Here is a 12,299-nt window from a genome sequence, read left to right as displayed (position 1 = left end):
AAAACGTTTTTTTCCTTACCTAAAAGGTTTCGGACCAAACACCTTACAAGTTTTTGGACCAAAAGTGCTTTTGGCAAAAAAAAAAAAATACTTTTTGCCAAAAAGAAGCTTGGCCAAACAGGCTATAAGTCTTGGCTACAAAACCAAAGAAAGAACAATTTTCTTCGATTATGTTTTATTCTATTAGTTAGTTCATTTGAATTAGTTTCTAAATTTAAAGAGTTGGATATTAAGAATTTTTAACTTAGGAAAATAGTTTTCTTTATAACGGACACACCCTTAACCTTAATAAAAGTTCACCTAAGTAGCATAAAAGACTGAATTTGCATAGGAGTGGTTCCACACATTTTGTTAGTTGTTACCCTTTTTATGATCTCCAAGTCGATGGAGGCGATTCAAACTCAATGTTCTTCCAAGATTTATGTATGGCGATTGGCAACGATGACCATATTTGTACAAGTTCATCCTTAGGATGCAGGACAATTTTGCTGCTTTTTCATCAAAATGAAATTGTGACAAACTGTTAGAAATGCAAACTCAAGCTTGAATTGATCAACCATGGCTGAAATTTACACTTAGCTCAAAGAGAGTTCTAAAAATGAAATGTTCTAGAATAAGAGCTATTGTTCTTCTCTGTACAAAAATGACCCGCCTATATCCTTACTAAGAATGAAAAACATAAATACAAATTGAGCCAGGCCCAGTTACAGAATATAACCCAACTAATAACTAACAAGGCTAGCCCACAACACTAGCCCACATCAGTAGTATCACAATCAGTTATCCGAACACCCCCCTTCAAGTTGGAGTATGATAAAACACCCAACTTGGACAAATATGAATGATGGGCAGCACCAGGCAGACTTTTGGTGAAGACATCAGCCATTTGAGTGGATGGAAGTATGGAGCACGGTAACCAAACCATCAGCCAAGTTGGTGCGAACAAAATGACAATCCAACTCAATATGCTTGGTTCGTTCATGGAACACAGGGTTCTTGGCAATGTGAATTGCAGCCTGGTTATCACAATAAACAGGAATAGAAGATATGTCAGTCAAGCCAAAATTAGCCAAAAGCCTAGCTAACCATGTGACCTCTGCCACAGCCTTGCTCAAATACCTATATTCAGCTTCAGCTGAAGAGAGAGAGACAATTGGCTGCTTCTTAGATTTCCAGCAAACCAAATTGCCACCCAACAGGATGCAAAAACCAGTCATTGATCTTCTGCTATCAGGACAAGACCCCAAATCACTATCACAATAAACTTGAACAGAAAAATCAGAGAAGTTATTAAGGAAAATCCCAAGATCAGAAGTACCATTCAGATACTTCATGAGGTGGAGGGCAGATTTCATATGAGGAACACAAGGTTTCTGCACAAATTGACTAAGGTGCTGCACAGCAAATGAGAGGTCTGGCCTGGTGTGAGTGAGAAAATTCAATTTCCCAATGAGGCTTCTGTATACTTCAGGATTGGGCAAAGGTTCACCAACAGATGCCATCAGTTTCTCATTCAATTCAATAGGGCAAACAACAGGGGTACAGACATCACAATGAAACTCTTTTAGCAAATCACTGATAAACTTTTTCTGATGAAGAAAAACACCAGATGGAGTGTACAGCACCTCAATACCAAGAAAATAGTTAAGCAGCCCCAAATCCTTTATTTTAAATTGGTCATGGAGAAAACACTTTAAAGCAGTAATCTCATTCATGTTAGTTCCAGTCAAAATAATGTCATCCACATACACAACTATAATAACCAAGGAATCACCTGAACCCTTGGTAAACAGAGAATAGTCATTGTAAGAATGGTGGTACCCTATAGACTGTAATGCTAGTGATAATTTGGCATACCATTGTCAGGATACTTGCCTCAAACCATAAAGAGATTTCTACAATTTGCACACTAAAGGGACAGAAGAAGAAGGAGAAGAAATAGACAAACCAGGAGGAAGTCTTATATACACTTCCTCATCCAGATCACCATGCAAGAAAGCATTATTAACATCCAATTGAAATAGGGGCCATCCCTTCTTAACTGCCACAACAACAAGAGTCTTGACAGTAGACATCTTTACAACTGGAGAAAAAGTTTCATGAAAATCAATACCTTCAACTTGAGTATCACCCCGAACCACTATCCTAGCCTTATACCTTTCAATTCTACCATCAGCTCTATACTTAACCTTTTGGACCCATTTGCAGCCTATAGGCTTCTTCCCAAAGGGCAAAAGAACAACCTGCCATGTGTTGTTAGCTTCCAAAGCCTCAAATTCAGCTCTCATGGCAGCCTGCCATTCTGGAACAACTGCTGCCTGAGAATAAGTTGAAGGCTCAAGAACAGGCAACTAACTAGAAATAGGAGGTGGAGGATCAGAGGTGGAGTCAACTGAAGTTGAGTTGCAGACATTACTTTGAAGATATGCAGGCTATTTGTGTTCCCTGGTGGACCTTCTTAAAGGAGGAGAAGCAGGAGAAAGAGATGATGAAATGGGAGAATGAGATGAAGAAGGTGAAGGTTGATGTACAGAAGAGGAGGAAGGCGGAGTGGAAACAGAAGGAACAGAAGGAAAAGAAGCGGGAGAGGGAGAAGGAAATGAAGAAGAAATAGGGCTTGTACCCAAGGAAGGAGTATGAACAGGGTGAGATGCAGGAGATAAGTCATCAAAACAAGTAGAGAAAGGGAAGGGACACATAGTAGAAGAGACAGAAGAGGATTTGAGAAAAGGAAAAATGTGTTCATGAAATACAACATCCCTAGAAACAAAACAAGAATGAGACTCCAAATTGTACAACTTGTAGCCTTTCTTGGCAAAAGGGTACCCCACAAACACACATGGTACATCCCTTGGTTGGAATTTATCTCTATGAGGCATAGGCACAGTAGAATAACAAAGACAACCAAAAGCTCTAAGATGTGAGTAGGAAGGAGGCTTACCATAAAGAAGTTCAAAAGGACTCTTGTGAAACAAAAGGGAGAAGGAAACCTGTTGATCAAATAGGTAGCTGTCAAGACACAATCACCCTAGAATCTAATGGGAAGATGGGACTGAAAAAGTAAAGCCCTAGCAGTATCAAGCAAGTGTCTATGCTTCCTCTCCACCACCCCATTTTGTTGAGGAGTATGAGGACAAGAGGTTTGATGCACAATTCCCTTAACAGAGAAATATTGAGAACCAGAAAGACTAGACCCCAATTCCAATGCATTATCACTTCGTACAGTTTGCACCTTGGTGTGAAAATGGGTCTCCACCATGGCAATAAAGGCTTTCAACATATCAAAGGCATTGCTTTTGGACCCTAGGAGATGGGTCCAAGTAGCTCTAGTATAATCATCAACTATGGTCAAAAAATATTTGGATCCAGTATATGTGGGTGCATGGTAGGGTCCCCAAGTATCTATATGTATTTATTGAAAAGGGGCAGTTGATTGTATTGAACTATCAGGAAATGGTAATCTAGTTTGTTTGGCTAAAGGGCAAATAGGATAAGAGAAAGATTTTTTAGAAGATAACGTGGATTGCATGCAGAAACAGATTTCATTTTGGAAAAAGACAAGTGTCCAAGCCTGTAATGCCAAACAACATCCTCTTTATTCACTTTATTAACATGTGCATCAGTGGCTACATCAGTATGATCAATAGACAAACTTGCATGACTACTAGGTGCACTAGGAAATTCAGTAGAGGAAGGATTACAAGGAATAAAACAAGGAAAAACATTGGGTAAAGTAGCATGACAACACAAAGGACCAGAATTTGCAGGAAGTTGAAACAGCTTGTAAAGCCCATTGTCTGGTCTACCAAGCACCACTGGCTTCTTCAATGAAGGGCCCTGTAGAGTACAACCAGTGTTGGTAAATTGAACTATATCACCTGATTTTTCAACTAACTTATAAACAGAAATGAGATTGTGTTGAAAGCTAGGGACATAAAGAACATTATGAAGGGTAAGATCAGGGGACAAAGCTAATGAACCAATATTGGTAACTCTAACTTTATAACCATTAGGAAGAGAAACTAAGTAAGGAATGGGTAGAGTCTGAATGTCAAAGAGAAGGGACTTATCAAAGGTCATATGATCAGATGCCCCAGAATCTATGATCCAAATAGTATTCTTTATTTTAGTTAATAAACAAGTTCTGAACAACCCATTCTCAGGCAACAACTTACCAGCAAAATTAGTAGAAGCCAAAAGATTTGGAGTAGCAGGAGAATCAGAAATGTGAGACTGTTGAAGCAGAATGATCAACTGGGAGTATTGATCTGACCCAGGCAAAGTGTAAAGCTGCTCAGATTCAGTATGCATGACAGGACCACCAGCATTTCTTGTCTCATCAGAGTTAACAGGAGATTGGACCTCAACATGTGCTGCAGTTCTCCTAGGTGTATTATTTTTAGTGAATTTGAAATTCCGAGGAAAACCATGCAGCTTGTAGCACTTTTCAATAGAATGCCCTGGTTTCTTACAGTACTTGCAAATGATAGAAGACCTTTGATTGTCTGGTCTTTGAGGATTGAAATTCACCTTAGAGGGGGAGGATTGTTTGGACACTCCAGCATTAAAGGAAGCAGAGTTTGAAGGAAACTGAGAAATGGAGGATACTTGCCTTTGTTTCTCATCACTTAGTAGAATCCCATAAACTGTACTCATAGATGGAAGGGGCTTTATCATCAAGATATTACTTCTGACTTGGAGGTAAGTCTCATTGAGTCCCATTAAAATTGGTAACCTTCTGCTCTTCCTCAGCCTTTTTATTTCCCCCACATGTGCATACAGAGAGGTGATTAACAGAAATGGAAGCTATTTCATCCCAAAGTTGTTTTATTTTGTTGAAATAGGAGGCTATGTCCAAATGACCCTGAGAAATGTGAGATAACTCCTTCTTAAGTTCAAAAATTCTAGCACCATCAGCCATACCATATCTCTCCTCTAACTCATGCCAAATGTCTTTGGCCAGTTCTGAATACTCAACACTACGAGAAATCTCCTTGGTGAGAGAATTGGTCAGCCAAGACACAACCAAATCATTACAACGTTGCCATTGCCTGACTAGAGGGGAACCAACAGGTGGTTTTTGAGTAGTGCCATTTAAAAAGTCCAATTTATTGCGTACAGACAAGGCCACCAGAATATTTCGACGCCAGTTTCCATAGCTAGTGCCATCAAAAGGAGTGGAAACTAGAGAGGCTCCTAAAACATCAGATGGATGTACATAAAGAGGATGGCACGGGTGAGTATAGTCATCAAGATGAAAAGCAGTAGGACGAGAGAAAGAAGAGTTTCCTCTGTCAGCAATAGGAGTAGCATCGCAGGGAGGAGTAATCGTCATAGCGAACGAAAGGCAAATCCGGCACAATATCAAATAGAACAACAACAATTTAAGAAAATCAAAAACAACTAATTGACTTTACTACTCAAAAATCTCGATCAACAATCAAAAGAACAGACGATGAAAGAGACGAGGTTACCAACACCTTCGCGACCGGAAGGAGACGACCTTCTAGTAGTAATAGAAGAATCTAATCTTTGAAATGAGCTCCAATGAGAAACCCTAACACACCAGATGAACTCAGCCAGATGGAACCCGGCGATCAAAAAAACCCTAGATATCCGAACAATTCTAATCGACATAGAGATTCTCACAATTTGACGAAGAATCACACAATTTATGAAGAATCCAGGACCTTCGAACCTCAAATAGAGAGACGGAAGAACGAATTTGAAAGAAAAAACATAAAAACGATCTTAGGTGCGAAATTGAAAAGATTCGAGTGAAGGATTACGAGCTTAGCATCGAAAAAGGATTGAAGGACCAGATTTAATGCTTCCCGCTCTAATACCATGTTAGAAATGCAAACTCAAGCTTGAGTTGATCAACCATGGCTGAAATTTACACTTAGCTCAGAGAGAGTTCTGAAAATGAAATATTCTAGAATAAGAGCTATTGTTCTTCTCTGTACTAAAATGACCCGCCTATATCCTTACTAAGAATGAAAAACATAAATACAAATTGGGTCAGGCCCAGTTACAGAATATAACCCAACTAATAACTAACAAGGCTAGCCCACAACACTAGCCACATCAGAAGTATCACAATCAGTTATCTGAACACAAACAACTGAAGTTCGATAAAAATGCGGCGAACAAGTACTACTAAAAACTTGTGTTACTGCAGTTAACAGTTAATAGTGAAATCCGCTACTAGATATCAGTGATAACAAGAAAGGAAAAACACTTATTACTTACAATAAAGATTACATTTGATAGCGTTAGAAAATATATTAAGTTCCAAATACAATTCAGACTATATGTTATTTTCTCCTCCGATACTTGTAGGGGAAACTAAACTTGTGAATACAAACAACTGAATCTAGTTCCTCAGGCTATCTCTTTGATGACCCCAAAGGGTCATCTTTTGTTTTAGAATCCGAATATGGGTTCTGAGGCCTTGAAAACTTCATTTTCTTTCTTCTCGATTTGCGTGCGCAGTCCGGGCACGTTTTCGGAAAGCATTTATGTGAAATTTAAGAAAAATATTATAATTGGCCTTTAAAATTGATTAAAGTTGACTTCGGTCAACGTTTTTGGTAAACGGACCCGGACCCGTGATTTGACGGTTCTGTAGGGTCCGTAATAAAATAAGGGACTTGGGCGTATGCCCGGAATCGAATTCCGATGCCACTAGCCCGAGAAATGAATTTTTTGAAGAAAATTATTTGCTGGAAAATATAAGAATTTTTAGAAATGGAATAGTGTGTGTCGTTGGTATCGGGCCCGTATTTTGGTTCAAGAGCCCGGTACAAGTTTAATATGGTATTTAAGTTTCTATGAAATTTGGTGAGAATCGGAAGTGATTCGACGTGATCCGAACGTCCGGTTGCGAAAATAGAAATTTCAAGTGTTCTTAAGAAAATCATGAGCTTTGGTGTTAAATTCGTTGTTTAAGATGTTATTTTGGCGATTTGATCGCACGAGCAAGTCCGTATGATATTTTTAGACTTGTGTGCATGTTTGGTTTGGAGCCCCGAGGGCTCAAGTGAGTTTTGGATAGGCCACGGGGTGTTTTGGACTTAGGAAAAATATTGCTGGTATCATTCAGCTGTTGTAGGCCTCTGATCTCGCAATTGTGAGATCAGGCTTCGCAACTGCGAGCTTCACAGGCTTGGCAATTGCGAGCCTTTCATCACAAATGCGATCAAAAGGCTGGGCCAGCTTAGTTCGCAATTGCGAAGTCAACACGAGGGTCAGCCTTGGCAATTGCGACCAACGGTTCGCAATTGCGACATTAGCAGGAATGCAACAGGTTCGCATTTGCGAGCTTCGCAATTGCGAAGCTCTTGTCGCAAATGCGACATCTGCAACTTATCAAAATATGACTTAGACGGGATTTTGAACTCATTTCTCAAATTTTCAAACCCTAAGCTCCCATAGGCGATTTTTCAAAGGAGAGTTCTTTCTCCAAATCATAGGTAAACTATTTCTAACTCATTTTCTTCAATCTATTTCATCTTTTTACATGATTTCATCGCAAAATTTAGGGTTTTTCAAGGGAAAATTGGGTGTTTTTGGGTAGAATTTAGGAATTTCGATATTTGGGGATCTAGACCTCAAATTGAGGTCGGATTTCAAAACCAATTGCATATTTGGGTTCGTATGTGAATGGGTAATCGGGTTTTGGTTCGAACTTCGAGTTTTGACCAAGCAGGCCCGGGGTCGGTTTTTGACTTTTTGGGGAAAATGTTGGGAAATCTATAATTAAGCATGGGAATTGAGTTCTTTAGCATTTATTGATGTTATTAAGATAATTATGACTAGATACAAGCGGATTGGAAGCGGAACCGAGAGCTAAAGCAGTAATTGAGGCTTGATTTTTGGCCGTGGAATCGAGGTAAGTGTTTGGTCTAACCTTAGCTTGAGGGAATAAGTCTTATTGTCTTAAATGCTACGTGTTTAGTTGTTGAGTATGACATATAGGTGTGGTGTCGAATATCTATACGTTGTTGTTGGGTCATAGCATGCAAATGAGTCTTATACTTGTAACCATTGTGTCTCTTATCACGTATTGTTCATGCTTAAGCTGGTTACTCTTTATGTTGAGCGAGTTTGGTTATATTTTCTTGTTATTGGGTTATTGTTGAGTATTGACTCAAGTTGAGACTTACATTGTGAACTTAACTGTTGAAACGAGATTGGTTATAGATGATTCCCTTGCCGGGATATTATTGTTTATATTGTTTGGGTGAGGAAGAGTGTAAAGCACGAAGGGTGATATCGTGCACGATATTGTGAGAGAGTGTTAATGCACGAAGAGTGATGCAGTGCCATATTCAGTGAGTGTTGATGCACGAAGGGTGATGTCGTGCTATTTCTGTTGATTCTTATGGTGAGGACGAGAGTAAAAGCACGAAGGGTGATGTCGTGCATGTGTTACTGTGTTATCATTTCTATTGGTTCAAAGTCTAATATTTACCTTGCTTCTTTACTTTATTACTGTCAGAATTTGATATTCCCCTCAGCATGTTTCCCATCCCCGTCTTTATCTGTTAAATTTCTGTTATTATTTTTCTCGTATACGATTTAACTGCACAGGTTTATATTGTTGTCGTGTCCTAGCCTCGTCACTACTTCGCTGAGGTTAGGCTCGACACTTACCAGTACATGGGGTCGGTTGTACTGAAACTGCACTCTGCACTTTCTGTGCAGATTTCAGTGCCAGACCTCATGAGTAGAGTTTGGGTTGCTGCCTTCAGTCCACGAGAGACCCAAGGTAGATCTGCCGGCGTCCGCAGACCCTGGAGTCCCCTTCCCTCTATTTTGGATTTTCTGTCTCTTTCCATTTCGAGAACAATTGTAATTCTTTTAAACCAGTATTTGTAGAACTTCTTAGACGTTTGTGAATTGTGACACCAGATCATTGGGGGAGACATGTATTGGAGTTTTTGAGCTGTTATAACACTTCCGCACTTTATATCTGTTTAGCTTTAGTTATTACTCCCGCTGTTCCAGTTTATGTGAACCTATTTCCTTTTTGGTCCTTTCGAAAAAGAATGACCCATTTCTAAATTTGGTAACAATTTAGCTTGAAACTTACAATTCTACCCTTAATGAGAAGCTTTTACAAAAACACAAATACTCTGGGCTCCTTTTTGACTTGTTTAGGACCACAAATTCCAAAAGTCTTCATTTTTTCTTAAACTCCGTGTCCAGTCAAATAGGTTCACATAAATTGGAACGGAGAGAGTATTTACTTCTGTTTGGGTTAATTGTTAATGTGTTAAAACCGTAATTGTTGGCTTGTCTAGCATTCAAGAGTTAGGCGCCATCACGATTCCGTCGGTGAGAAATCCGGGTCGTGACAATCTCAGATGACCTTTTGGTGAAACTTGAAAGGAAATTCACGAATGATCTGAATTGATTGTGATCGTAGCAACATGCCTCGTACCACTGATAGAATCATCATTTTCTATTCCAAATGTATACTAACCTATCCATAGTCAAAAGCAACTAACAGTAGAACGTGTGAACATAAAGCTGTTTGCTTAATCCAGGTTCCTTGACTTTGTCCCTCAAAATCCGATACGTTTAGCCTTATGCAACAGTGCTAACATTCTCAACTTCAGGGACATTCTACATCATCCCCCTGTGAGCATGGCCTAATAAGACTTGCATATTCTTTTACCACAATCAGAACCTAAAGTACATTGGCCAACTTGTACTTCACTAGCATAGGCATTATCTATAACCAAGGACATGGGCGGAGCTAGCCTATGGCTTACATGTTCCGTCAAATCAAGTAACTTTGGTCCAACTTCGTATTTGTTTTAACGAATTCATTGAATGTGTGCAAATTAGTACGTAAATTAGAACTCAGTAACTTAAAAAGATTACAATCCCGAACCAAAAACTTCAAATCCTGACTCTACATCTGTCCAGGAAAACTAAAGTGAAATTTTTTATATTATTCAGTCAAAGTTGAGTAACCAAATGCACATATAATTTACTCAAAATCTTTAGTAGGAAGGGACTAGTAAGGACATTTATTTTCTTTTAAAGGACAACAGACTACAACAGCAATAACATTACGCTGCGTTTTTTTATTTTTATAATATGCATCCGTTTAACCAAAAAAAAAAATGCTCTCCTTAAAGGACTGCAAATTGCAGAAGAAAGACAATTCACACCTTTGGAGATAAACACTGATTCAACAGAGGTAATTAGAATGTTAATTAATGGAAACCTCTATTTTGACTCACTTATTTATGAATGCAGATCAATCGTCCAAAGACTAGGCGACGTGGTGGTGAAGCACAGTTACAGGGAGACCAACAAAGTTGCTGACATGCTGGCAAAGGAAGGGGCAAGAAAAAAAAAATTGAAGATGTTTTGTAACAACAATTCCTCCGGTGTTTGTCAATCACATTTTTTGGGCAGACATCGCAGGAACTGTGTTTGAAAGGAAAATAATGGACTGTAATAGTGATATGAATAGTATACTAGAGGGGGGTATCACATACCCACCCACAAACGATCTTTTTGTACACCCTAACGGGCAGTTGGTTTTTTAATTATAATATGCATCCGTTTAACAAAAAAAAAAAACATTCCGCTGCACAAAAGACTAATTTGCCACAGCGAGGCAAAAGTTTGAGCAACACCCACAGTGTGATACCTGACTTACACATAGTAAGTTGTCATGGTTTTTTGGCAAAACTCATAAAGATGGCCAGGTTTTCAGATTTATGTAATATATGCTTCAGTAAACTTAGCAAGGATGATGATTTCATACCAATAGTTTACTGGCAAAACTTGCATATACAAGATACTTGACAACAGTACGCATGGAGAGAAAATTAAACTGGAAGCGCTTACTTTATTATTTTATTCCTCTCAATTTTGATTTCTGCTTTTACTCAACCTTCTAATAGCACAATTTTACTGAGAAGAAGATGCCGGTTTATATATTGTCAGTAATTAATGGAACCCGCACAAATCAGCATAGCTTATTCGCAGTCAAACAGGCTAATTCTAAATCCCAGAAATGACACATTCCCAGAACTGTGTATCTGAACATCTGAGTAAATCTTAATTCCAAAATAACAATTTGCAACCACATAGCAAACAGTCAAACACCAAACATCACCTGTAGTTCCATGGTAATATAATTTTTAGAATCAAGACAAATATGCACCATTATTTACTCTATGCATTTGTTTATAATTTATGAGGATAAGACAAATCCAATCCAAAACCAAACCAATTTAAATCACAAATTACAAAAAAGGCACGCAATGAAAGGGCAATACAAACAGTGAGCAGAAGTAGATCTACTCAATATATACAGGCACATTAAAATCCTCGTAGAATTAGCATTAGAGTTGCATGTAAATATGAAATGGCAAATAGCATCATTTCAAGTTATTAAACCACCTCAAAGTGCAAAAAGAAAAGAAGTAGGAAATGAGATCTAAAAATAGTCATTCATAGAAGATAAGAAGCAGGAATTATAGCTGAAATACTAATGAGATCCATTTCATTAACACAAATAACTCAATTACAATGATCTCATAACTTTCATCAACAATACTAAAATTAAACACCAACTAAACTCCATTTCCCCCCAAACACAAATAAAATTACACAAATCAACCTCCAAATCCATAAAGGGTCCTGCCTTGTCTCTTCAGCGAATAAACAACATCCATTGCAGTAACAGTCTTTCTCCTAGCGTGCTCAGTGTAAGTAACAGCATCACGAATCACATTTTCCAAAAATATCTTCAAAACTCCTCTCGTCTCTTCATAAATCAGCCCGCTAATTCTCTTCACTCCACCCCTACGAGCCAATCGGCGAATAGCTGGCTTAGTGATTCCCTGAATGTTATCACGGAGAACTTTACGGTGCCGTTTTGCTCCTCCCTTTCCCAAACCCTTGCCTCCCTTTCCACGGCCTGACATTTTTTGGTAGAGTAATTGAACTGAGAAGAATATGGATTTTGATTTGAGATGGAAAAGAAAGGAGGGTAGGGTTAGGTTTTATAAGGACTTGATTTGGGGATTTTGGTTTTGGCGGTATGATTTGAATTTTGTTTTCAGATTTGGGGATAGAGTTTTTCTTTTTCTGTGAGCCGTTGATGGGAGTATGTATCTACGGTGGAAAAGCATTATTGCCTTAAACGTGGATCGATGCTTAGACCTCTAAGTACGCGGATCGGTGACGTGGAGTGTGTGGTCCCGTATATTTAGGTGGAATTAAAGAAGCATATGTTTTAAAATTTGTACAGTACGTGACTTCTA

At 38.6% G+C, this 12,299-nt stretch overlaps 2 protein-coding genes across 2 annotated transcripts; both read right to left on the bottom strand.

Moving 5' to 3' along the window:
* On the bottom strand, positions 4,709-5,335 carry LOC109230320. Its single transcript, XM_019395830.1, has one exon. It carries the CDS (start codon positions 5,333-5,335, stop codon positions 4,709-4,711), a length of 627 nt encoding a protein of 208 aa, XP_019251375.1.
* LOC109229569 (histone H4-like) lies at positions 11,508-12,033 on the bottom strand. The gene has a single exon (XM_019395052.1). The coding sequence runs from the start codon at positions 11,958-11,960 to the stop codon at positions 11,649-11,651; it is 312 nt and encodes a 103-aa protein (XP_019250597.1). The 5' UTR covers positions 11,961-12,033; the 3' UTR covers positions 11,508-11,648.

Source organism: Nicotiana attenuata, chromosome 7 (assembly GCF_001879085.1).
Source record: "Nicotiana attenuata strain UT chromosome 7, NIATTr2, whole genome shotgun sequence".
In the NCBI taxonomy this organism is placed as follows: domain Eukaryota; kingdom Viridiplantae; phylum Streptophyta; class Magnoliopsida; order Solanales; family Solanaceae; genus Nicotiana; species Nicotiana attenuata.
The sequence above is the reverse complement of the archived record's forward strand: the minus strand, read 5'-3'. Positions and strand labels throughout refer to the sequence as shown.